The 27,302-nt window shown below is 42.0% G+C and overlaps 1 protein-coding gene and 1 long non-coding RNA gene across 2 annotated transcripts; one reads left to right on the top strand and one right to left on the bottom strand.

The window, feature by feature from the left end:
* On the top strand, nt 1-14,870 carry LOC117525652. Its single transcript, XR_004565110.1, has 3 exons — nt 1-24; nt 68-250; nt 14,859-14,870. It is a non-coding gene; the product is annotated as an uncharacterized LOC117525652 (long non-coding RNA).
* Nucleotides 5,716-27,302, bottom strand: LOC117525649 (atlastin-2-like). Its single transcript, XM_034187558.1, has 13 exons — nt 27,206-27,302; nt 23,562-23,854; nt 16,835-16,969; nt 16,235-16,339; nt 16,061-16,111; nt 15,262-15,318; nt 13,845-13,937; nt 13,481-13,619; nt 13,114-13,241; nt 12,788-12,844; nt 7,745-7,816; nt 7,234-7,665; nt 5,716-5,939 (listed from the first exon to the last, which is right to left on the bottom strand). Exons 1-13 carry the CDS (start codon nt 27,261-27,263, stop codon nt 5,829-5,831), a joined length of 1,731 nt encoding a protein of 576 aa, XP_034043449.1. The 5' UTR covers nt 27,264-27,302; the 3' UTR covers nt 5,716-5,828.

The raw sequence follows: 27,302 nt of genomic DNA, 5'->3' as shown, positions 1-27,302 counted from the left end.
CCGGGTCGGGTCTACTTGTTCTTGGTGGCAGTAGGCGGTGAAACGTAGCCGATGACGGCCGGCTCAGGACTGGATTTGTCTTTGGGACTTTGAATCAGAGGATATGCCTTCAGGTTGTACCAGCCCCAGTGGATCAGCCCCAGACTGGTTCCCATAACAATCAGGACTTTGTACTTTTCCCAGATGCTCTGGAGGCCCATGACAGACAGGAAGTCACCTAGAACAACATTAACCAATGAAAATGAAATCAGTGGATTAACTGCAAACACAGCAGCATCCAATCAGAGTCCTCAGAATAAAGAGGTGACCACAGACTGAGGGACGGTTCCAAATCCATGTCAAATGGACCCACACTGCTTTTTAATAATTTGGGTCCACAAGTATTTGGACAGTTTTGCTTTATTTTAAATCATCTGGATTATCTTGTTGACTTTCAGTTTTATTTCAAAATCACATTAAACTTTATTATTATTATTCAGTCCGTCCACCTTCAGAACCTGACTGCACAAATAAAAGGATAATTTAATATAAACAGTTTTCTGTCAAGTAAGAACATGAGTATTTTTTATTACTATTCAGAAATACAAACCGTCTGGAGGAGGCAACTTAACTTAGAGGACGTTTAGAACGACAGCACTGGATCAAAGTGCAATACAGACGTGGGCACCAGGTTCCAGCCAAGACAAGGGGAGGAGCCTGGTGAGGGAAGAGACACTGACACGTCTGTGACCGTGTGGAGGATCCGTTCACAGTCTGTCTCAGCTTCAGGACAAACGGACCAGATTCTCTTCGAGCCTGGACCGTTTAACGGTGTGAGGATGAAGACAGAACTTCATTCATCCCTCAGAAGAGTCTCTCGGGGTTAAGGACTTTATTTAAAAATGTCTAAAACCTCAACAGTAAAGTCAAGTCAACACAACGAGATCATCATCTAAACTGATTTGTTTGTCTGGACATCGTATCTAAAACCTGTTTTAATGTTTTGGATGCAAATCTTAAATGCGCAGAAAATGTTTAATATTTGGTCACGTAGAGACTCATGAGGCGAACAGCTGCCTTTATATTAAACCTGCAAGAAAACGCCCGTAAACATCAGTTTAAAATGTGCACATTTTCATGTCCAAAAACAAAGTTTACCGCAGGACGCCTTTACGTACTTCCACTCCCACCGGAAGTCCGAGCTCCGTGATTTTCATGTTACTAAAACGGCAAAAAAGAAGGAAGCCGCTTGTTTTAAACGGGTCGTTTTGTAGTTATTCTCTGGAGCGCGTCAAAAACTGACGTTTCAGCCCACAAACAGACTTGGCAAAGAATTTATAGCTGTATGCTATCAGTTAGCTGGCGAAGCTAGCATTTTTTTAACAGCCCGTTTATTCATTTATTTAGTCAGATTGTTTGTTTAGTCTGTTTATGTGTTTACAACGTGTTTACACAACCAGCGACAACATTTAAACAAAGTCAGTCTCACCTTCAGAAATCAGCTGTTTTCTGCATCACGATTTCAGGCGAACAAACAGAAGCTTTCCAACAAAGAACGTAGACTAAAACGTTTCCTGATTTACTAAAAACCCCAAAACGAAACCTGGACTGACGTTTAAACGTCCGTCAGGCAAAAGAACCTCAGCCCACGAGTCACGTGACCAGCCGGCAAGGTCAAAAGACACGGGTGACACCACTTAGCTTAGGACAAGCTAAAAGTGGACACTCGTTTTGACCGAACAACTGTCCAGTTTCTGAGTATTCTGTGTTAGTACGCGCCCGCGGCCGACGTGCTTGATGAATTCCTGCGCAAAAAGTAGTTCTCACATAATTGTGATATATTCCTGTGCAATGAGTATATCTCATCTAAATCAATTCTAAAACTTACCAGTAATAAAATTAGAAAGACAACTGAAGTTTTAAAAGTGGCCATAATAAATATTTAAGAAACTTAAGTTTATGAGCATTGTAAACATTAACACAATGGAGTTTGATACGGAAGAGTTCAGAAAGATATGAGTGAAATGTTTTGATGACCATTTACAGTTGGAGATGAAAGAGTTGGGTGTTGGTGTTAAAGTCAGAACAAGAAGCTGCACTGAAAGAGATCAATCTGGGACAGAGAGAAATTCTGTGTGTTGGTGCTGCAATGAGAGCGGCACGTGGAGCGGGGTGGGGCAAAAGACTGACCCCTAGCAATAGTGACGTCATTAACACAAATGACAAGAAGGCTTTAAAATATGTGTTGGGGGGGGGGGACAAAATCGAAGTTTGAAACAAAACCAACAAAACGTAAAGATTTTTATCATGCTCGTTAGAAGGAGGGCGCCCTCTGTTGGAACATAAAGTCATCACACTGTGTTGAAGGAGTTTGGTTTAATTTTGAAAAATAAAGCAAAATAACTTGAAAATACAACAGAAGACCAAAAACAAAGAAATCCTTATAAAGTCTTTTTACCTGCAGGAGGCGGGAATGCAGTGCTCAGATCAAATCTACAAACATATTTATATACATACACACATATTTATATATAAAAGGAATTTATCAGACATATTCACATAAAGCATGGTCACATCATCCAGAGCTGAACCTGATCCAGCTAGAAAAGGTCTAGAAAATCCATATTTATATATGTATATTTCATACAGCGAGTGTGGACGAGGCCGTAGAAAGTGTCAATGAATAAATAAAGTGGTTCACAGCAAAAATAAGTTCTCTGTCCTTAAACAAAAAAGTCGTCACACGTGACTGCTTCCTGTTTGACTGTTTCACAATAAAAGAACAGGAGGTTGTTTGGCCCTTCAGGACTGGTGGAAAGGATGGAATGAGAAAGTTTAACGAGAATATTTACAGTTTTACATGAATGACAGCCACCATTCGAAAAACAATGACACAATTATGAGAATAAAAATTTTGTTGTGAAAAAAAGTCCCTACAGCAGAGGCCTGGTTTAGACTAGGGGTCACCACAGCAGGTCCAAGGTGGATCTACATGTTGATTTGACACAAGTTTTACACCGGATACCCTGCCTGACGCAATTCCACATTACATGGAGAAAGAAAAATCTATTATTCTACAAATCTATTATTCTACAAACTGAAAAAAAAAAAAAAAAAATTCCATCGAGTCAATGAACAAAAATGCATTAATAATAATAATAGTTTAAAATGTAACTCATTTCATTTCTCAAATCTAAATTACTTATTATAATCCATCAGTTATTTCAGCTGACACTGTGGAAAAAAGTGCACTTATTTTACAGTTATGTTCATATAATCATTATAAACATGAACTCTGAAGCAAAAACAAGTTATTAATTTGAGAATAATTTTGGAGTTTCCCTCAAAATATTAACTCCTGTCTAAATGCAGTGAGGATTCTACAGGAATCAGGTCTGTGAGGGAAGCCCTTTGACCCGACTCCTCCCACATGGCTACAGATACAAATACATCATCTGTCATTTTGACCTTGAAAATGACCTTACTGTTCTGATGGCTTTCCTCACTTGATAAGTCAGATGTTATAAGTCAGATTATGCCTCCTGTATAGTTGGATAAAATCAGTCAGAAATGTCTGACACAGGAAGGGAAGTCTGTCTAGAGCAGGCGGTCCTAGAAAACTGAGTGTCCATGAAGATGAGTGAGGGAAACCAAAATACACCATGACAACGCTAAAGTGGTGATCGTATTTTCCAGAGCATAAGTTGCACCTGTTTTCTGTATGTGGAACTCACTTTGTAGCAACAACAGACACACAGCACGCTGCGGCATGTGCACACCACAGCTGTGCTGTTACTTAACATGAAAATGGTAAATGGACTGCATTTATATAGCGCTTTTCCATCTGTATCAGACGCTCAAAACGCTTTACAATAATGCCTCACATTCTGACTCACTGATGTCAGGGTGAATGTGAGGAGGAGTTTAAAATTTTAAAAATAAGCAAGACAGATGATAAACATGCAATGGACAACGTACTGGATGTTATTTGATGTAGTTTGGACAAAATAAACCATCACATGAACACAGAGTGGTGACAAAGCCAAGTGGCCTGTGTGTGCGTGAAACCTCGTTCACAGAGAAACTGGGGAGAGCTGATGTTATGTATTATGGGTCAAGGACGAACTCTGTGAAAAAGGAAACGTTGATAGGACTAATACTGTTGGAGGAATTAGGGATATTAGGTAACACCTACTGGAAAATGGATGCTGATGTCACCATGAATCAGTCCCTGGTAACCAGACAAGCTCTGAACAAAGGAACTATCTCAACCTTGTCAGCTGTAAAACACAACTAAATGTGCCAAATAATGAATACAATTATTCACAAAACTTTCTCATTTTAATTTCCTGCACTTTCAGTTAAAATAATTATAGAAACTTTGCATAATTTATTACCACCTTTGAAAAATGTCAGCTGCTTATTTACTGAACACGACCCAATCTAGAGCCCATGGATCCCCACGGACAACACACTAGTTTACTTTTATTACTGGAGTTTGTTTTGTTGAGTGCACAGATTTTTAGGAAAGTCCTTAATGAACACATGATTATTTTTGGTAGACAGTTCACACTAGTTTAAATCATAGGACGTCTCAAACTAGTAAAAAAAAAAAGAAAAAAAAAGGGGGGGGGGGACTTGTGGTCTGAAAAATGCAGTTTGAGCTTCAATAGTTTGACTGGAGGTTTTTTTTTTTTTTTTGCATCAGTCGCCTTCGTGGTTGAGAGGATGCCAACATGGCTCTGAGAAAAAGAAGTGCTGTGATTCCAACAAGGGGTTGGGAATTTTTCTGGAATTAAAGTGACTGAACTCTTTCCACTGAAATATTAACCTCATTAATATCTGTCATTTACTTTAATATGACCGTTTTCTAAACTTCTGATCGTATTCTCATTAAAAAAGCCTTTTCTCAGGTTTTTGTCTCACTGAACCTTTAGGACCCGTGTCCAACAAGTCAGCGTTGGGTTTAAAAATCATGGAATTCTAATCTGGAGAGTGTTTTCTGGGCCGTGACGGAGGCTGAAGGTCCGTACGCCGGCTGATCAGCAGTGAAGTCGTAGTAAAATATTTGTGTGCTCAGCCACAGGAAGTTTGTTCATCCTGCAGAAAAACGAGCGACACAGAAAAGATGATTCATGCTGCACAGAAACGAGCGGCGCTGCCCTTACCAAAAAACAGTACTTATAAGTATATAAAAAGTAAACTAGAAGTATACTTAAACATACTTGCATATACTACTTTTTGGTAAGTGTGTACCATAAAACCCACCGTGACCTGTTGCTCCTCCTCCAGCTCGTCCTCGTCTGTTTCACGCTGCACCAACAGCTGATGTGAAATTTTAGGCTCAAAAACACGGCAGCATAATCTTGGTGTAAACATCGGAACACCAACGGTCCAGACTAGAGGTTTGGTGGAAAGCAGGCCCTGAAGTCCTGAAACAATTCAGATCTTATTTATTCCGTGTTTTTGATTGGCTGAATCAGGCGCGCTGACGCAAACTAACTTCCTGTTTCAGGTTAAGACTCTTCATCTGGTTTGGAACCGTCTGAACCCAAAACCAGGATTAAGACCCACAGTGACACTGATCTGTAAACACTGGCTGTGACTTCCGCCTCCTTGTCAATATCACCCTGACAGCGATGGAGGGAGCAGTGAGGAGGCGTGGTCACCAGCACACGTGGGAATGTGGTCATTGGACGGGTGAGCGCACAGAAGAATGACCCCCTCCCACTATTTCTATTTTATAGAGAATAAAGTGCTTCCTGCAGTCAGTCTGACTGGAACAGAAGGCGATCCGTACGTCTGAACAGTCAGCGCCGTGACGGCGGCAGAACCAGGAAGGTCCACTGCTACTTCTTCTTCTTGACGTTATTGTTTGAGGCCAGCCTGGATCGTGGTGTGAGGAGGAGGCCTCTCAGCGGGATTTGACTTCGAGTGACCTCGAAGAGTTTGGAAAACACCTGAAGAGGAAGATGTAAAGTAAACGAGTGCCACAAAAAAACAGACACACAGATGACCAACGTTAAAACCCAAACCAGGTCCGGTGCCCCCCACAGGTCATTAACTACAGCTGCAAACGCAAAGACAAGGGCAGAGGTCACATTTTTCAAACAGAACAAAATGTTTTGTTGCATCACACACACGCTGAACTGATGGTGTTTTTATAACAAAGCTGGGCGGAGCTTCTGCTTTCACCCGTTTGTCTGTTTGTGAACCTGTAACCTGCAATGTTTCATATATCGTTATGAAATTTTTAGAGGATTCATATCCTGATTGATTAAATTTTCAAGGTCAAAGGTCAGGAAAAATCTTTTTAAAAATTGGAAAAATCCCTTTCCTTTAGTACTGAACAAGTTCTCAAAAATTCCTAACTGTCAAAAAAGATCACATTTCTTTCAGATTTCAGAGGGTTATGTAGGATTGTATCCTTTGTCGATGGACAAAGTTTGATCCGGGTCTGATCCGGATTGTGGATTTTGTGGACATTTGAATTTAATATTGAAAAGCCCATCTGTTGTACATTTTGAATTATATCTCAATCAAATGTGCCTCAGTCACTCTCGTTTTTCTGTTCTGGATTTACCTTCACCACCAAAACTGGATGGAGGTTCCAGTTTTATGCCCATTTGTGTTCAAGTTGTCAGTCGGAAACCAGGTGTCAAAAAGCAACACATTGTTCACAGCAGAGAAAAACAAAGTTCAGTGAAAATGACCTGAAAAAGAATTCAGAAACCAAAACAATAGAAGAAAAAAAAAAAAAAAAAACCTGACAACACCACAAAAAACTTCAACTGCATGACCTAAATACATCCTCCTGACATTTGATCACATCTACTTTATCTGATGAAAAGTCACTTTGACCTTGAAAATGTTTTCCAAGGTAAAAATTTGTGGAATTGGAAACCAGTGTTTGCGGAGGTTTGTGCTCTACGAGTGCAGCGCTCTAGTTTATACTTTCATCAGCGCGTCCGTGGTCATACAGACGAGCGGAGGATGCAGCCGCGGGTTCTGCAGCCCGACAGGGAATTAATTTATACTTAGTCTTTTCTGAAATCAGCCAAACACAACGGGCTCAAATGAACATTAAAAATAAAGCCACGCCTCCTCCCTTCTTGTTAATGTGGGCTAAACGCGGGTCGGCGCTCACCTTCCGTGGTGTCCTCTGCAGCGTCAGCAGGAGAAATAAAAACAATCAGATGATACAAGAAGACAGAAAAACGGCAAAAACATCTTCCGTAAGACGCCTCCTCTCACCTGCTCCCACAGCGTTTCAGCCACCTGGTCGATGACTCCGCCCACCTCACGAAACTTCCCAGAGTACTTGGCGTAGGTCCAGACGCAGAGCACTGTCAGAGTCACGCCCATCACCAGGTTACACAGTGTGGCCACCAAGCTGATGCCAACAAAGCCCGTCACCAGAGAGACCACGTACATGGTGAACATGACGGCAAACAGGGTGGCCGGCGTGCGTGCGGCGTAGAATATGTTTTTGCCAGCGTTGTGCTTGCTGAAGTTGGCATAGGCTTCGTCCAGCTCCGCCTCCAGCTGCTCCTGGTAGCGGTGGCAGAAGTGCTCACCGCCCATCTTCTTGATGGTTCGGAAGTGTCGCACTGACGCCTGGCGGAGTTCAGCGTGGTGGCGCTCCAGTTCTGCTGGGGAAAGGTACGGCCGGTCTCCGCCACAGATCTGACAGAGAACGTGACATTCATCTGGAGTTCAGGCAACAGTAACGGGAAGTAAAGGAAGACTAATGGGTAATTGTTACCTGCTCCATACTTTTGATGTACGCGTCTTTAGCGCCGGCTACAGCTGCAAGGTTATTGGCTTCAGCTGTTGCCTAGGAAACAGATTGTATTTGGATTAGATCTGACAATTCTGGTGTGCAGAAAGGAAAACAAATAAAACAAACAAACAAAAAAATGACGTGGATCATACAGTCAGAATCAAGTAGTCACTCGCGAGAAGCACTTCCTGTATCAGCATCGACATGAACGTGAGTTACCGAGACGAGGGAGACCAAACAAAAAAACATGACAGGAGTCATCAATAAAAACATGGTGTCAAGATCGTGCCACAAACGGCTGCCTTGCTGTTTCAGTGCGCACTCTTTAGTTTGTTTTTGTGTGTTACTTTTGTTACTTTTAAGGATATGATTCCTTCTTTATGTTCTCTAATGTCATATACCAACACAGAGCAGAGTAGCTACCTAAACTCTGTAAGGGAGTTAGAGTATCTTGTCAATAGTTTTACATCCTCATTGAAGACAACTTTGGATGCTGTAGCTCCTCTGAAAAAGAGAGCTTTAAATCAGAAGTGTCTGACTCCGTGGTATAACTCACAAACTCGTAGCTTAAAGCAGATAACCCGTAAGTTGGAGAGGAAATGGCGTCTCACTAATTTAGAAGATCTTCACTTAGCCTGGAAAAAGAGTTTGTTGCTCTATAAGAAAGCCCTTCGTGAAGCTAGGACATCTTTCTACTCATCACTAATTGAAGAAAATAAGAACAACCCCAGGTTTCTTTTCAGCACTGTAGCCAGGCTGACAAAGAGTCAGAGCTCTATTGAGCTGAGTATTCCATTAACTTTAACTAGTAATGACTTCATGACTTTCTTTGCTAACAAAATTTTGACTATTAGAGAAAAAATTACTCATAACCATCCCAAAGATGTATCGTTATCTTTGGCTGCTTTCAGTGATGCCGGTATTTGGTTAGACTCTTTCTCTCCGATTGTTCTGTCTGAGTTATTTTCATTAGTTACTTCATCCAAACCATCAACATGCTTATTAGACCCCATTCCTGCCAGGCTGCTCAAGGAAGTCCTACCATTATTTAATGCTTCAATCTTAAATATGATCAATCTATCTTTGTTAGTTGGTTATGTACCACAGGCCTTTAAGGTGGCAGTAATTAAACCATTACTTAAAAAGCCATCACTTGACCCAGCTATCTTAGCTAATTATAGGCCAATCTCCAACCTTCCTTTTCTCTCAAAGATTCTTGAGAGGGTAGTTGTAAAACAGCTAACTGATCACCTGCAGAGGAATGGTCTATTTGAAGAGTTTCAGTCAGGTTTTAGAATTCATCATAGTACAGAAACAGCATTAGTGAAGGTTACAAATGATCTTCTTATGGCTTCGGACAGTGGACTTATCTCTGTGCTTGTTCTGTTGGACCTCAGTGCTGCTTTTGATACTGTTGACCATAAAATTTTATTACAGAGATTAGAGCATGTCATAGGTATTAAAGGCATTGCGCTGCGGTGGTTTGAATCATATTTGTCTAATAGATTACAGTTTGTTCATGTAAATGGGGAATCTTCTTCACAGACTAAAGTTAATTATGGAGTTCCACAAGGTTCTGTGCTAGGACCAATTTTATTCACTTTATACATGCTTCCCTTGGGCAGTATTATTAGACGGTATTGCTTAAATTTTCATTGTTACGCAGATGATACCCAGCTTTATCTATCCATGAAGCCAGAGGATACGCACCAATTAGCTAAACTGCAGGATTGTCTTACAGACATAAAGACATGGATGACCTCTAATTTCCTGCTTTTAAACTCAGATAAAACTGAAGTTATTGTACTTGGCCCCACAAATCTTAGAAGCATGGTGTCTAACCAGATCGTTACTCTGGATGGCATTTCCCTGATCTCTAGTAATACTGTGAGAAATCTTGGAGTTATTTTTGATCAGGATATGTCATTCAAAGCGCATATTAAACAAATATGTAGGACTGCCTTTTTGCATTTACGCAATATCTCTAAAATCAGAAAGGTCTTGTCTCAGAGTGATGCTGAAAAACTAATTCATGCATTTATTTCCTCTAGGCTGGACTATTGTAATTCATTATTATCAGGTTGTCCTAAAAGTTCCCTAAAAAGCCTTCAGTTGGTTCAGAATGCTGCAGCTAGAGTACTGACGGGGACTAGCAGGAGAGAGCATATCTCACCCGTGTTGGCCTCCCTTCATTGGCTTCCTGTTAATGCTAGAATAGAATTTAAAATTCTTCTTCTTACTTATAAGGTTTTGAATAATCAGGTCCCATCTTATCTTAGGGACCTCATAGTACCATATTACCCCATTAGAGCGCTTCGCTCTCAGACTGCAGGCTTACTTGTAGTTCCTAGGGTTTGTAAGAGTAGAATGGGAGGCAGAGCCTTCAGCTTTCAGGCTCCTCTCCTGTGGAACCAGCTCCCAATTCAGATCAGGGAGACAGATACCCTCTCTACTTTTAAGATTAGGCTTAAAACTTTCCTTTTCGCTAAGGCTTATAGTTAGGGCTGGATCGGGTGACCCTGGACCATCCCTTGGTTATGTTGCTTTAGACGTAGACTGTGTTTCATAATTATTGTATGGCCTTGCCTTGCAATGTGGAGCGCCTTGGGGCAACTGTTTGTTGTGATTTGGCGCTATACAAGAAAAAAAAGTTGAAGTTGAAGTTGACTTGCACTGGTTCCTGGATCAGGGGAACAACGCCAGCGGATTTGTTTCCCATTTTTCTTGAGCCGTCATTGGATTTATTGGGCATCTTGGCCAAAGGTGCCCTCACCACGGCCTTCACAATGAAACACCGGAAGAGGGGGAGATATACCGGTGCACTTGTGCAGCTTCACTGACACGGTCACCGTACACCGCTAACAGGAATATTCCTCTCCAACATGCACTCTCTGCAAAATAAAATGGCCGAACTCCAGCTACTGGTGGGAAAAAGCAGAGATTTCTCTACATCTGCTGTTTTGTGCTTCACGGAGATGTGGCTCTGCGCATCAATTCCGGACTCTGCGCTGCAGCTGGCAGGCTTCCGACTTTTCGGAGAGGACCGAGATGCAGGACTCTCCGGCAAAATGAAGGGTGGAGGAATCTATTTTTACGTTAACAGTGGCTGTTGTAACAATGTGATAGTGATCCAACAGCACTGCTCTCCTGATATGGAAACATTTTTATTAACTGCAAACCATTCTACTCACCCCGTGAGATCACCTCATTCATTCTGGTCAGTGTTTACATTCCACTGCAGGCCAACGTCCACGAGGCACAACACACACTCACCAACCAGATACTTTGTGTGGAGCAGACCAACCCGGACTCTTAAGTTATTGTCCTCAGTGACTTTAACAAAGGTACTCTCTCCCACGAACTTCCCAAATACATACAGCTTATGTCGACCAGAGAGGACAGAACTCTGGATCACTGTTGCATAACTATGAACAATGCTTATCATGCCGTCCCTGTGCCGCTCTGGGACACTCAGACTATGCCATGGTCCACCTGATTCCTACCTACAGGCAGAAACTAAAGCTCTGAAAACCTGTAGTGAGGACATCTAAACTGTGGAGCATCTACAGGCATGTTTGGAAAACATGGACTGGGATGTGTTCAAGACTGCCACCAACACAGACGCTATGACCTCATATATTAGGTTCTGTGTGGACTGCTGCATACCGTAACAAACCACAGTGAGGTATAACAACAACAAACCCTGGTTTAGTCCTAAACTCAAACAGTTGAGGCTGCAGAAGGAAGCTTTCAAGAGTGGGGACAAGGTCAAGGCGATTAGGGAAGCTAAACGGCTGTACGCTGACAAACATCAATACCAGTTCTCAGCCAATGACTACATCTGTCTGGAAAGGACTCAGACAGATCAGTCACCTGTGTTCTTGCTCTTGGGGTTGGCAAGGTTAGACCTTACTTGTGTGAAGCAGCTTGAGGAAACTTTGCTGTGATTTGGCGCTATATGAAATAGATTGAATTCAATCACCAACTACTAACCACCCCCCCCCCCCCCCCACCCCCCACCCACACACACACACACACACATATACAAACACTCTGTCAATGACCCTCTACTGGCCAACAAGCTGAACCAGTTAAACTGCAGATTTGAAAGACAGACTGTCCTAATACCATCCCCCATGGTCACCAGCTCCAACCCACCAGCACCTCCTCCCCCACCCCAACTGGGGTCTGCCCCACGTAGTGTAGAGTTCAGTGGTCTGCCCCCCACACAACTGCCCACAGCAAGGACCCCCACCTCATCCCCCACCACGCCTCTCTGTTCATGAGAGGGATGTCAACAGGTTCTTCAAGAGACAGGACCCACACAAAGCAGTCGGACCTGACTCTGTCTAGAGTGCGAGAGAGCGGCATCAACTCGGAACGTGGCGCCATTTTGGTTCCAACTGCGCTGAACTACTGAATGAACCTTTAATGTTTTCACCATTTTTTAAAATCCTTTAACCACAAACAGAAACACATCCAGGTTACAGGTGCTATCAAAATAAATATAAAAATAGTTAAGATATCACATTTACATAAATTTACAATTTATGATGATTTATTTAGTTAATTTAAAGCCTGATTTATGCGTCTGCAGCTCTGTAAGTCCGTGTCATACGACGTGTGTGACAGTATTAAAGTTCTCTGTCTCTGGATTTTGCTTTATTCTGGATTAATTTGACCCTCAAGTTTTTCTTTCTCCAATCATCACCTCCAAATCAAAGGTAAGCTGAACATTTTCCTCTTTTACCGACTTTGCGCTGTAAATGTGATGAGGACTTTTCTGATCTGTTTATCAGCGTGCGAACTGTAAAAACTATGAAAATATGATGGCAGACGAAGGATTAAAAGCAGCAAAGTGTCAAATCACAGCCTTTTGTGTCTGATTTAACAGGTGCACGTCAGGCTGCAGGTCCGAGACTGAACACGGTTTGAAAAACTAAGCGCAGACACAGTGTGTGTCCACTTGGTGGCACTGTTGGACTACGTCTTCCTTCGATTAGTATTTGTAAGAACAGGTCTGACCTGCAGCATGGACTTGGGGTGAGGAAGCTCCTCCCCTTGATAGATCTTCATGTACGCCTGAACACAGAAATGACAAGCAGACAAAAAAAAAAAATAAAAAATCACAAAGCTGTTAAGAAAAGCAGAAAAACAGAAATAATTTTTTTTATCATGAACTGTCCAAAGACTAAAACCACCAGAGACTTAAACTATAAAGACACATTACAGAGCAAACCTCGTCCAGGTCTGACCCAAAGTCCTAAAAAGAAGAGCCACTGTGTTTGAATTTAAGATTCTACAAAATAAAAAAAAAAATCAAAAGTGAAGATCACAGGAAGGGGTCAGACCTTGAAGTAGTGAAGGAGGTCTTTGCAGGTGATTTTAACTCCTCCGATCTCCTTTTCCACCAGATTCTCTGGAGACAAGAGCGCCGGGATGAGGTTTGCGAGCTCCTTCTTGAAGTCCTCGTCGATATCTGGGACAAGACAGGACCACAGGTTCACAGCTGTCGACAAGGTTCTCAACCATCAAGACAGGAGGAACCTACAGACTTACTCCAAAGCAAGTGGACCTCTTCTTTAGTCTTCGACACCTTTCACAGCTCATCCCAGTGACTTTAAAACTGAAGCACTCACTTACAGCTACACCTTTACCTACATGTGTTAAATGGTAAGAAGGCGGTTTTGCCCTGTTGTTCAGTTAGTTCTGAGTTACCTCTGAGCCGGCCGTCAAAGTGAGGGTTGGTCGCCACCTTCAGGCCGGGGTGAGGCAGCAGGAAGCACCTGATATTGGAGAAGCAGGAGTGGATGTGTTTCCTGACATTCTGCAGTTCTTCATGTTGATTCTGCTTCACCTGGACACAGCAGTGAGGAACCTCAGAAGCTGAAGGACCAGGTCCCAGGTCTGTTTTGATCTATGACAATCATATATGAACCGTCAAACTTCACAGCTGGATCGAGATCCAACCGTCAACCAGGTGCATGGACCCAGCTTGGGTACATCCCACGAAGAGGACCAGATCTCAGACCTGCTCGCTCTGAAGAACACCAGAAGTAAACTTCTAAAACACGGGACTCACCAGCAGCCGTTTGTCCAGGAAGCTCCGCCCGCCCTCCAGGCCGTACGGATGTTCATACGGGTAACTCCAGTCTCTGATCAGGAACATCAGCGTCTGAACACATGTTCATGTTACTGATTCACAATCACAAGAGACCAAAACGGCTTAAAACCACCTGAGCCAAAAACCTGCTCACCTCAAAACAAACTTCATTATTTTTATGACTTTTATCTGCGTGCGTTTTTGTAACATGTCCGCTGAGGCGTGTCTGGGCTGGTGGATCATAAAATGACAGCTAACAAACGTGCTGTTTAATTTATAAAACAAACCCTTGGCTCCATCCATTTGAACAGATGGTATGATTTTATTTCTCAGGGACATTGCACAATAATACATTGACTTAAAAAAACAGGAAAGATGCATTGTGCCAGGTTATAGCAAAAATACTAATTTCCACCTATAGTCCCTGGACAGGTTGATGTCTAACTATAAATAACAGCATTTGTAAATGAAAAGAAAATCCATTTAGCACAAAGACTATTGATACTGTAAACATATAATACCTCACCCCTCAAGTATACATTCATAAAAACTTTCAACATTTTATCAGTTCAAAGACATATACAAAAGATACCACTTTGTTCACACTCACACTCATTATATATACACACACACACACACACATATATATATACGTGCACATATACACATACATACATATATATATATATATATATATATATATATATATATATACGTGCACATATACACACATACATATATATGTATGTGTGTATATGTGCACACATACACAGTCACACTTTTCAAACATCATCACACTATATTCTCACGCTTACATCATATATACAAATCATATTTTTCAGACGCCTGCACTCTGTGCTCTCATACACATACATTCATCAGTGGTGGGTACAAACTTGCTTTGATAAAAGCCATTTCTTTGTCAGCTGTGCAAACATTGGAAAAGTTGTACATTTCATTATGTCGTTTGGTAAGATATTCCACTGACTAGAGGCAACAACAGAAAAGGCAGATTTGGCAAAAGAGGGTCTACATTTAGCAATGCTGCGCTCTCCTCTAGAGGTCGCCCTTGTAGCTCGAGTTGTTCTTTCTGAGCACGTGACAAACCTTCTTAGGGGAGGAGCAGCCATATCGTAGATGATTTTAAAGAGTAGACAGATATTTGCATGTATTATTAGATTGTCAAAATTTAAAAACTCATACTTAGAAAGAATAAGACAATGATGATATTGTCTGGATTTCCTATCATGAATTTTTATTGCCCTTTTGAACATTAATTCAAGGGGCTTTAGGGCTGATTTACTGGCCTGCGACCAACTAGTCACGCGATCCACTCCAAGACTGAAAACTCACTGGACCTGGTTTGAAGGTGTTGTCTGCAGTCAGCAGTTCGTACCTGAAAAGGTTTCTTGAAGACTTCCTCCATAGCGAGTCGTCCATACTCCGTGAAGAGCTACGAACACAAAACAATCTGTTTATTTAACACATTAAAAATAAAAAAAACAGGCTCATTTGACATTTGAACCAAAATCCACCTCAACCTGAAACACATTTTTCCTCCTGCACAAGAATTTAGATTTTCTATTTGGATTTTAGATTTTGATTTTCTATTTGGATTTTAGATTTTGATTTTCTATTTGGATTTTATACAGTACCAGTCAAAAGCTGGACTCACTGTCTCATTCACCTGAATCGGGCAGTGAGTCTAACTTATGACTGGTACTGTATTTTAATTTAATTGATGGATTTCCACTTAGATTTCTATTTGGATTTTATATTTTATTTATATTTAGACTTCATATCATTTTATTGACGACATCTCAAAGCTGTTCTCTTTTTCTTTTATTTGAATAAATGTAATGATATGATGCTATCACAGGGATATATGAAATGGCCGTTATCAATAAAAACCTAAATAAGAGGAAGCGGGTCCAGCTGATAATCCTGAAGTCCTCCTGGGTTTTTGTTTAAATTGAGGGTTCCTGTGTGCAGTGGTGCTAGATGTCAAATTCTACCATCGGACTGATTGTACGGTGCAACTAGGACGGCACTCAGAGGAGATGAAGTTGAATTTGTGCTTTCCACCATGTGACGTGAAGTGTTACCTCACAAGATCTCAGGGGACATGATTGAATCCTGCAGTGAGTCCAGCCTAAAACCGTGCTCAACACGCAAAGTTCTGACGACAAACTGACCTGGAGGTGCTGGAGGTCGTCTTCCTGGACGTTCTGGGACAAGTTGTACACCTGAAACACATCCAGAAAAATGAACGATTCTTTCTAAAAGTGAGAACTCAGCAGCTTCTCATCACATCTGTCAGATGCATTTATGAGCAAAAGTTTGTTTCTGAGCGCATATTAAGATCTGACCTGCACAGAGCTCGTCATGGTGCTCAGGGCGAACAGCGTGGCGCAGTCTTTGATGGTTGACTGACTGTCAAACGCCCCCTGTGTGTCAATTAGGAGAAGTGCAACCTACACGAAAAAAAACCCGTGAAAATAAGCAGCTTTTCTCCACAGAGCATCAATAACTGTGAAAAAAGTACAGAAATTAGCTGTTTTAACTGAAACATAGCGACATGAAATTACATCAAAGGGTCAGATGTTCTAAGGAGTGAGGAATGTTCTCAGTTTGCACAAGAAGCTACATTTCAGTCTTTTCTTATAGTTTGTGGTGGCAACGAGACCAGCAGGTGACTTTTATTAAAAAGTCTCCATGGATACAGAAGAAAAATAAATAAATGCTAAACAGACTTTTTATTTAAATCAACATTTCATCCACATGCAACCAGGAGGAGGCAGTAAGTAAATGTCCAAACTGACCGTATGAAGTTTGGACTTTTACCCAGAGTTCAACACACATCAGCAAATATTTAGGAAATAATGGGGCAGGTTCAGATGGAAAGAAAACACACGTCCCACAAACGTCTTTATAAGAGAGGAAACGGCATGATGCCTCAGTGACCTCACCTTACAGCCATCTGGTTTCTCCACCACAAACACCTGGTTCCAGGCCTGGATGCCCGTAGTCTCCCTCTCACAGCCACCTCGCCACGTGAACCCGGTCAGAGGCTGGTCCTCTCCTCCGATCCATGACAGGGATGACTGGAAGAGGGCAGACAGTCAGACGCTCACCGTGTCCCCAAATCCAGGACAAAAAAACCACAGTGCCGAGCACAGGACCAGTCTTCAAGTGATGACTCAACGACTGTGATGATGTGTTAAGGGGCATTTACGTGAGCATACACGACCTGTGTCATGATGTGTCGTGCTGGAGAGTAAACTCGTCTTTAACGGGTGCAGACAGGACGCCGGTGAGTGCTGTTGCGCACACAGAATTTTAAAATGTTCAAAAAATCTTTCACGCACAAATGTCAGGCTATGTGGCGCAATCTAATCTCCAACACGACGTGCAGCTCGTCAAGTGGAGTAAAGAAGAAAGGAACACGGCAAGTGGTGATGTCAGCGGATCACATCAGGGCACAGCTCGCCTTAAGGATTAGAACAAGAAATTAAATCTGTTATAAACATAAAAATAAATACTTTAACAGCTCCAGACAAGAAGGAAAATACACACAACTGTTTTATTAAGCCAACGCAATGTAAACAAGTCAAATAATTACCTTTTGAGATGGCTCAAAATGCTTTCTGCAGCTTGTTATCGCGTGCGTGCATGCGTGCGAACGGCTCCGGCTGCAGCCTTCTCTGTGATTCAGAAAGTGATCTGAGCCGCTTTCAAATGATTATTCCCCCATGGAATAATTATTTTATATACGCAGCGTCCAGTACAACAGCGTCCAGTACAACAAGGAGCAGCGCCGGTACAACAAGGAACGGCGTCCAGCTGTGAACACAGCGGGTGGGATCGCTCCACCGCGACGCGCGGAATTCCTCCGCACGTCTCAATGTGCCGAAAAAGTGCTGATGTCCACGTCTTCCGCAATTCCTGTGCTAGTCAGAGGACGTCCTGGATCAACACAGCTTCCAATTTGGAAATGAACGGCACATTCCACTGTTACAGGAGTTTTTGTCATGGAAAGAGGAGCAGAGGAATTCCGCGCATCGCGGTGGAGCCGCATGGCGCAAAGCAACGCCGTGATGAAGCCTCACAGAATGTGCAGTTTGATCGACTGAGGATTTCACCGACCGCCTGCACTTCTGTATATTGGTGCAGCACCACTGTGACACTGCTGAGGACCCTGGCACTAATGGCATTGTTATTTAAAAACACAAAAATACTTCTTATCCAGTTACTCAATTAATCAATAAAACAATCAATGGAATACTCCATTCCAAAAATATTTGTTAGCTGCAGCCCTAAACCTGACTGACCCAGATGAAGCATCATCTGCATTCTCAGAAACCAACATTTCTCAATTTTACACACAGTGGGCCTCATGTAACAACGTTGCGTACGGCGATATTTGAGCGTATATGGGGTGTACGCCAAAACGGCTGCACCACTTGGCATTTATCAATGTGGTCGTTGGCGTACGCTGCGCTGAAAATATACACCAGGTTGAGAGGTGGCGTAAATTATACACCAAAATGAACTAGCGCTGGAATCCACATAAAAATGAAGATGATCAACATGATAAACAGTGCCATTATACAAATCAATGCATATGTTACATAAATAACACTTTCCTGATTATACTACATAATAATCAATACAAATCCCGCCTTTGCGGGATTGTTATGGAGCACGATTCGTGGCTACAGCGCTGACTGCAAAGAAAGCGCTGCTCGCCTTTTTCTCCAGACTTCGAGCCTGGAGCCAGAGCAGCGCTGAGCTTAACTTCATGTGGTGTGATCGTTTTAGACAATGAAATTGATAATTACAACTGTAGTTTCGTCATTCCCTTAATTCGCCCGTGCTGCAACCAGGTTTTGTCGTCTCCATTCGGTTGTCACAATAAAATAAATACAGAAATACATTTAAAAAATAAAGAAACCTGACAGATTAGACGTGTCTTATTAATTGAGCGAGCAAATATCCACATGTCAAGAATTATTGACATGTGAAAAGAGAATACAGTGGTCCCTCGCTATAATGCCGTTCACCTGTCGTGGCCTCGGAGTCTCGCGGAGTATTTAGTCCAATTTTGCATGCCTTTTTTTTTTTACAGTGTTCTGCGTATCTGTTTATAAGAATCTTGTTGCCCAGAAGAAAAAATAGCGCTAACAACTACTCATAACTGTGTTTGTCACACGGAAACAAACACCTGCTGCAGCGAGATGTGAGTGGGAAAAGGCGCAGCGTCAGGAAGCAGAGGCCCGATCTGTGACATACTGGTGAGTCACTATTAATAATTTATGTGTCCGACCTCGTTGGTTGATCGTTAAAATTAATTTGTTAGTTCTAAAAGCCATCATAATTATTTATAGAAAAACGTTCTATTTTTATTTCTCAAACAAATGTTTGGACCTGAAAACAGGTTGGTCTTATTTTTCTACTAAGGTTTGAACTTTGAGAGTGTTTACACACGAGAGAAAAGTGAGAAAATGTTCATGCCTGATTGAGAAAAGTGTATAAAGTGGTTTTACAGGGGTTTTACAGCCTTAAAACGTCTATAATAATTGTAAAAAATAACGCTGACTACGTCGCGATTTCACGTATTACAGGCTATTTTTTAGAACGTAACTCCAGCGATTAATGAGGGACCACTGTAACACTTTATTGATTATATACTACAAAACAATTGATACAACGGCCGCTTTTGACGCTCTATTGGCACGCGTCGTGATTGGTGGAGTTCTTTTTCATTGCCGTCTTCCCGGCTTCCATGTCGTAAAATGAGGGTGTGTCTGAAGCGGAGTCTGAATATTTATGGGCGTGTTTATTATAATTCCGATCGTTTCCACCCGCCGCATTTATCAAGATCGACGTGATCTCTGCCCATTTCTGGCATATGCCAGAAATGGGCAGGTGCGCACTGCTTGATACATGTCACGGCAACTTTGGTGTATTTCAAGTTTACGCCGTAAATTTACGTCACAAGTGCGCAACATTGATACATGAGGCCCAGTGAGTCAAAATGTCACACATTTTCCAGAAACGCTGGTTTCTCAAAATGCAAAAGATGGAGAACCACACTCAGGGCTCGACACAGCCATTTGCCCGCTGGCCCGGCGCTGATTTGGCCCACTTTCAGGCCACTACGGGCCAGTACAATTTACCAAATGATGGCCCGCTCAGGCCACTACAAAAATATGCAAAATTCTATTTATTTTACCATATTTTGCAGCAGCAAAGTCGAATTTCTTTGCATCTCTGTGTCATCAAACTTCACCGAGTCCGCCATGTGTGTTTTGGTCTTCTTCGTTTGTTTTGGTCTCGCACCACGGACCACATCTCACATCTCGGGTTGGGTATCGTTAAGAAATTATTTGATCCACCGATATCAATCGTCTTTTTGCTTAACGATTCCCTTATCGGTCTTTCAGAGCGGCCGTTGTTTTTGAGGATTTTTGTCGGGAAAATGATGGTAAATGGTAATGGTAAATGGAGTGCATTTATATAGCGCTTTTCCATCTGCATCAGATGCTCAAAGCGCTTTACAATTATGCCTCACATTCACCATCATTCAGAAATGATCATTTCTCTACGTTGATTGCAGACCCTGCAGCGGGTCTGTAATCTACCGCTTCTGCAGAGCGACTGCACTTTGAAGCGTGAACCAATGAAGCAATGGTTCGATCTGCTGGGTCGTTGGACTTTATTTAAATTTTTTCCTGCTAAAACCCTAAAGAGCATATGTCTGTGAGTAAAATATACCCTTTTATGTTAAACTGACCTGTTATGGTCTTCTGAAACAGTTGATGGACGTATTTTATAATTTAAAAACTGGGCCAATGCTAACGCGTTAGCATGTCTATGGCATTTTCAATGTTAAAGTTTGAATTAAGCTGTTCGCATCTCAACATGTTTGTGTGCATTTGTTTTCTGTATAATTAATGGCTCAGCGTTTGTTGTCGTAAAAGAGTCAAACTGGATTTTTTTTATTTGTTTTTTTATGCATATTAATAATAATAGCAACAACAATAGTAATAATAACTCATAATAACTAATAATGCTACAAACCTGATGAAACAAAACACAACAGAAAAGTTAAAACCAACTAACAATGAACAAAAATAAATACATATAGAAATAAGTAAGTGTTTCCTGTGAACACCTAGTGACTCTCACACCTCCATTTCATCCCTGTTTTATTTAAGTTTAATGACAGTTTGTTTTGGTCAAACCATATTTTCAATTTGTTAATTTCTTCAGTGATTTCTTCCAGAACTATCTGCCAAACTAGAAAACTGCTGCATCCTAGTAAGAGCAGAATACTACTGGAATGAATTGGAATAAGGAAAGTTGTTTTTTTTTCTCACTAAATGGACACTGCACTCACTGCAGTTTATTGTCTGGAATAGTCCCAGATTGCATTTCAGAGCTTCTAGAATTCAAACATTTTCGTGCAGGTGGTGTTGGGGGTAATTTTGGGTTTCAGCTTTTTGTTTTTCACCACTTTCATCCCTGAATATGTCAATTGTGAGTCACTTTTGTGAGGGTTAAAGTCACTAACTGGGACTCCTGTCTTGTTGCTTTCTGGTACGAGATTTGGATGGTATGATAACTGTGGGCAAAAATACAGCGCTTTCACGGTAATATGTATAGCTTTAAAATGTGCTTTAACAACATTATGGCTATTTGCATATGAAGCGCGTGTGATTCAGGTGCACTAATTGATGTGATGTCTACAGCTATGAGCACTATACCACTGATAACTTTAGAGAAAATACCAAAATAATAGTCACTCTTTTAGACATGTAGCATCTGCACCGTGGGAAATATGACTTACTTACTTGTTTCGGGAGAAACGTGGCTGGAATAATGTCCGGAACTCCGGATGCTCAATACTTGGCCCAGCTTCACCAACGAAGTGCTTGGAATAGATGTATTTGTCCTTCTTGACATGTTTGTGTTAGAAAGCTTGTACTTCTCAGTGGTTTCAAAGATGGGATAATGTTTACTCCTTCCATGTAATCCTTTGCGGGTATCTTGAATCACTCTGCATCCGACACAGGCCATAGCTACGGTGCTTTGTTGCCACTGTTTTTGGCTTGAAGGGCTATTCCACAGAAAATAAAATGAAAAAGCTGACTTGGTTCTTTAAGACGGAGGGAAAAGTTAAGTGCAGGCTTCACCTCCTTCAGCCATGACGCAGAGCTAGCTAATGTTAGCTGCCTGTTTGTAAACAGAGACAGAGGTGCGCACCGGGGGAAGAGCTGCAGCAGCCGCCTCCGCTCTGCCTGTCAAGAATTCTCATAACCCGCTCATACCATAGGGACGGTATAACGGAAAATTTTAGTGGTTTTGATACCGTGGCTTTTTCATACCGCGGTATACCGTGAAACCGGTTATCAGCCCATGTCTACTCCAAACGCCGTGCGGCTCTCTGTCGAGTCAAGTTAGAACAATAGAGTCCAGTCGGAATTAATAACTTCAAAGCGAAACACCGTTTAAAATCAATTGACACCTCTTTTCAAATGTAAAACAAACTGCAATCAATCAAAACATTTTTTTTCCTCCCAAAATGAGACGTGCAGCAGCCGACTGAGCTCAGCTCAGAGGTACAGAGACTTTCATGCCAAAATGTCTGAAAGGAAATGCTTTTGAGAAAAACTACAGATCTTGTTTATTTTTATTTATGTCCAGAGATCAAGGATCCAGTGACCAATTTCAAATGTTGTTGACATAGAAAACCTACTTTTAGTACACAGAAAATTCACAAGAGGTATCGATAAGGGAATCGATAAGGAATCAGATCGATAAGCGTAATCAATAATGGCATCAATATCGATAAAATCTTATCAATATCCATCCCTAACCCTGAATCATCACATTCGTGATCAGCGGCCAAGAATGTATACTTCGTGGCATTCGTGGTCGTCATTATGTGCAAACGCAGCATAAGTCTCTTTTCAGAATTAAGAAGTTCTACCTTCATATTTAGATACCAACATCTGATTAAATGAAGATTGAAATCATAATAATGATGATAAACTATGTTTGCTTTTCAGATCACAATCAATCTTTGCAGAAGATACGGCTCAGCTGTCTTCATGTTGGACATCAGAATGGTCCATTTTTTGTCAAACTGTAAAAGTGGACAAAAAAAAAAACAAAAAACACCTGATTCTCAGTGAACGGTTTTTGTCCTCCCTGATTTGACCCAGAAAAAGCAGCTAAAAGAAACAACTTAGTATTGAGAAGGCAGACACAGACACACACACACAAGCTGCAGTCGTTTAAAAGACTGTCATGTGAAAAAGCAGCAGTGAGCCGCCACAACGCCGGCATTGTTTCAGTTCAAAACCCTCAGAGCACAGCAAAGAAAACCACCAGAAGGTTCCTTAGACCTTAATGTGGATTAACACAGAGGATCCCAACCTCAGGATGAGGACCAATCACTGAAAAGACCAAAGGTGGCGGGTTAATTTCAACCATAACCGTTCAACACTTTATCAAACCAAAAGATGATTTATCCCATCCAATTCAAACAGCACCAGTTAGACCTTCTTGTTCTGAGACACCTACAGGGACCACAGGGACAGCAGGTCAGTTAACAGCTTCAGAATTAAAAATAAAGAGTTGGAGGATTTTCCAGCCACGGCAGACACACAATCCTGGGCTCAAGCCTACCTGGTTGTACATGTAGCGCAGCATGAAGTCCAGCAGGAAGGACTTTCCTTTGCGGAAGGCTCCGGCCACAGAGACGACCACCACATGGAGATCCTGCACCTCCTTCTGCAGCAGCAGCCGCTCTAGCACCTCCTCCTGCAGCCAGAAGGAGTGCTCGTCCTCGTCCGCCACCACTATCTGCACCGGCCTGGCCACGCCCACATCCTCCTCATCTTCCTCTTCCAGCAGGTCTTCGTCGTCATTCTCCTCTGCCTGCTTCATCTCAGACGCGTATCTTCTAAACCCCCAGACACCTACCAAGAACAACCATAAGATGTGAGTTCTAGACTGGAAAGGTGCAGAAAACTAAACCACATTTTCATACATTTTTACTTTTTTTAATTCAGAGAAAATTAATTAAGACAATTAGAATCTTACAGTATTTTAGAGTCCCTTTAAAAGACAAACTACTCATCTTTGTGGGCTTTTATGTTTTGATTCTTTCAGGTGAGTGCAGAGTCTCCAAACCACCTCATTTAGTTTTCATCTTCTCCCAAACCTGTGATCTCCAGCACACGTGCTCAGTGGGTTAGGGGTTGGACTAGCAATACTGAGACCATGGTGTAATTACTGGGATGTACTTCAGGCTTCCTGTCCGTGTCGTTGGATCAGGCACTTCATCTGCATCACCCCAGTTCACCCGCCTGTAAAAGTGTACCAGCGTTGACGGACGAAGTAACCTGCGATGGACTGACATCACATCCAGTTTAATCCACTTAACACTAGTGTTCAGGGTTAAGTACCGAGCTGATGGGCCTCAGGACCTGTTTATTCTGATTAAAGTCTTTCTGTGTTCCACTTGACCGTGAAGGTCACCATGTGACTGGCAGAATCTCTCCAATCACAGCTACTGAAGCTTGTAACTCCTGCAGAGTTGTCCGGCTTCCCTCGTGAGTCTCCTGCATTCAGTTTTTTTTCCTAGCATTATTTATTTCCTTTATATAGCGCCAAATCACAACAGAGTTGCCTCAAGGCGCTTCACACAGATAAGGTCTAACCTTACTAACCCCCAGAGCAACAGTGGTAAGAAAAAACTCCCTCTGAGGAAGAAACCTCAAGCAGACCAGACTCAAAGGAGTGACCCTCTGCTTGGGCCATGATACAGACAGAAATTACAGAGATAATTCACAGAACAATTCACGGACGAATACACAAGAATTGCTGTTGGTGCACAGGACAGGAGGGTCGCCAACACAAACACAACTCCCATCTCTGGATGGAGCTGCACCATAAACAGAGAAAAACAGAATCAGGCATCAGAAAGACAAAAAATACTGTTTAATTTGCCAGCATTAATCAACAAGAAAAACAGGAGAAATACTAAGGTGATCATCGGCCGCTAGCCTTAAGCTTCACTAAAAGACCCAGAATTTAGGTGAAGTTGAGGTCGCGGCTCACTTCAATTACTAATAACATGAATTAAAAGAGTAAAAAGCGTAAAACAAAACTGCACCAGTATGCTAGCCATATGAAAGGGAAAATAAGTGCGTCTTAAGTCTGGACTTGAAAGTCTCCACAGAATCTGATTGTTTTATTGATGCAGGGAGATCATTCCACAGAACAGGGACATGATAAGAGAAAGCTCTGTGACCCACAGACTGAGCATGAGATTTACATTTCTTAGTGAATGATTTCACTGGTCAGGTGGAGCCTAGTCTGGAAGAATTCATGCAACAGCGACGCTCGTTCTCGTCTGTCGATCCGGGTTTGTTGACAAAGCCGTGAAGGTGTGCAGGAGAGGAGCACGACACTGAAAGGACAACAGCCATTTCAGGTCAAATTTCAGGCTTATTTACACAAAGTTAACTATTTCTATAGTGGGACTAAAAAGTATTTAGTCAGACCCTGATTGTGCAAGTTCTCCTACTTAGAAAGATGAGAGAGGTCTGTAATTTTCATAATAGGTACACTTCAATTATGAGACAAAATGAGAAAAAAAATCCAGGAATTCACATTGTAGGATTTTTAAAGAATACTTACTTTCCACCATAATTTACAAATAAATTATTTAAAAATCCTACAATGTGAATTCCTGCATTTTTTTCTCATTTTGTCTCTCACAGTTGAAGTGTACCTATGATGAAAATTACAGACCTCTCTCATCTTTCTAAGTAGGAGAACTTGCACAATCAGGGGCTGATTAAATACTTTTTGGCCCCACTGTAACTTCATTACACTGTCTGCAATCCCATAATGAGGGCAACAACCACTGATTCCTCTTCTTTTTGCTTCAGTCTTCCGGCCGCACTGAAAAATATGAAAAATTAAGTAATTATGTCCCTTTTGGGCTGCTGTATCAACATGGCGGCCTCCATGAGGGGGCTGGTTTTCATGTAGATATGAAGAGAGGTCATGAAAACGCATCGATTTGTTGTTGTAGGTAAGGAAACCTGCCTGCTGAGTCTCAATGCCATTATATCATGTACCTGTCGCGGTACGAGGGGTGATTGAGAAGTTGTAACCCTGACCCAGACAAAGTAGGGCGTGGTTCTTCATCTTCTTCATTAGGAGAAACCAGCAGTTCTCAATGTTGCACCCACTGCATCAAAACTTCACACATTCTAGGTGAAATGTTGGTATCTCAGAATGATAAAGATGGAGAACCACACCCTACTTCCTCTGGGTGAGGCTCAAAACTTCACAATCACCCTCATAGTTCTGTTTTGTGATGTTGCAGTTTATTTCTGTACTGTCACTGAAGTCCTTCTGATAAAAAGCAGGTGTTTCTGTCTGGTCGGTCTGTATTAAAGACCACACACTGTAAAAAGTGGTCAAAAAAGGTGCGCAGGTTCCGCTTTCACGTTCAGCGGTGGTGGAATTTTCTGTCACTGACAACACAACCATCAGGGTTTAAGGCCTGCCGCACACACCACCAACATGCAGCGGCGCGATGATGTCAGCGGGATGATGTCAGTCTTCAGCTGGTTGGATTCCTACCTGTTCACTCCAGTGAAATGAGAGAAAAACACATTTTGCTCAGGAAGCAGCTCAGCTATGGATCAATTACTTTTGGAGACTTCATTAAAAATTTATTCCTACATTGTTCACCTGATTTATGTCATTAAATAAATCTGTGCTGAATATATTTATTATTCACTTTTCACACTGGCAGAAAACAACAATCTAACTTGATGACTATTTGATTGTCTATATTGTTTAGTACTTATTACAACGTAATTACAGATATTTTAACTGTAAACTATAGTTACGACGTGAATGCGTAATATAGTAATAAATGAGGGCGGTGAGGTGACGCGCTGTGACGTCAGCAGCTCTTTAGTGACCTCATAATGAATTGATGTTTCGGTGTTAGCAGCGCCGTTAGCTGCGGCTGAAAACGCCTCGTCCCGACAGAACATCTAACCGTGTTTCAGTCAGCGCACCGCCTTAGTATGAGCCTTCACACATTAAACGCGATGATTTTTCCACTGCGGGCTTTTTTTCCGCTCGATGAGTACATGAACGCAGACTGAGACTGCGGGCTGCTTTCTTACCGTTTAGCGGCCGTAAAGACGCTGACGGCCCGCAGCGGTAACCCGCCGCGCCGCCGCAGGTCGTCGGTCGGATGATGCTCGCCTCCTGCGGGTTTTATTCATTTTATTTACCTTCCGTGAAGATGCTTTTGTGATGCCGCCGTTTCGACCTGCTCTCCTCCGCCGCCATCTTTCCTGGAGGGGACGTTGTGACGTCACCGAGCGGGAG

Source organism: Thalassophryne amazonica, chromosome 15 (genome assembly GCF_902500255.1).
Source record: "Thalassophryne amazonica chromosome 15, fThaAma1.1, whole genome shotgun sequence".
Classification (NCBI taxonomy): domain Eukaryota; kingdom Metazoa; phylum Chordata; class Actinopteri; order Batrachoidiformes; family Batrachoididae; genus Thalassophryne; species Thalassophryne amazonica.
The sequence above is the reverse complement of the archived record's forward strand: the minus strand, read 5'-3'. Positions and strand labels throughout refer to the sequence as shown.

What these genes read in the sequence shown, in the direction of transcription:
- LOC117525649 (XM_034187558.1), bottom strand. Translation starts at nt 27,263, where the DNA reads ATGGCGGCGGAGGAGAGCAGGTCGAAACGGCGGCATCACAAAAGCATC. An exon ending in CTTTGACGGCCGGCTCAGAG is followed by an intron (nt 13,242 to 13,480) that starts GTAACTCAGAAC and finishes GTCTTGTCCCAG; the next exon opens with ATATCGACGAGGACTTCAAG. An exon ending in ACCTCCTTCACTACTTCAAG is followed by an intron (nt 12,845 to 13,113) that starts GTCTGACCCCTT and finishes TTCTGTGTTCAG; the next exon opens with GCGTACATGAAGATCTATCA.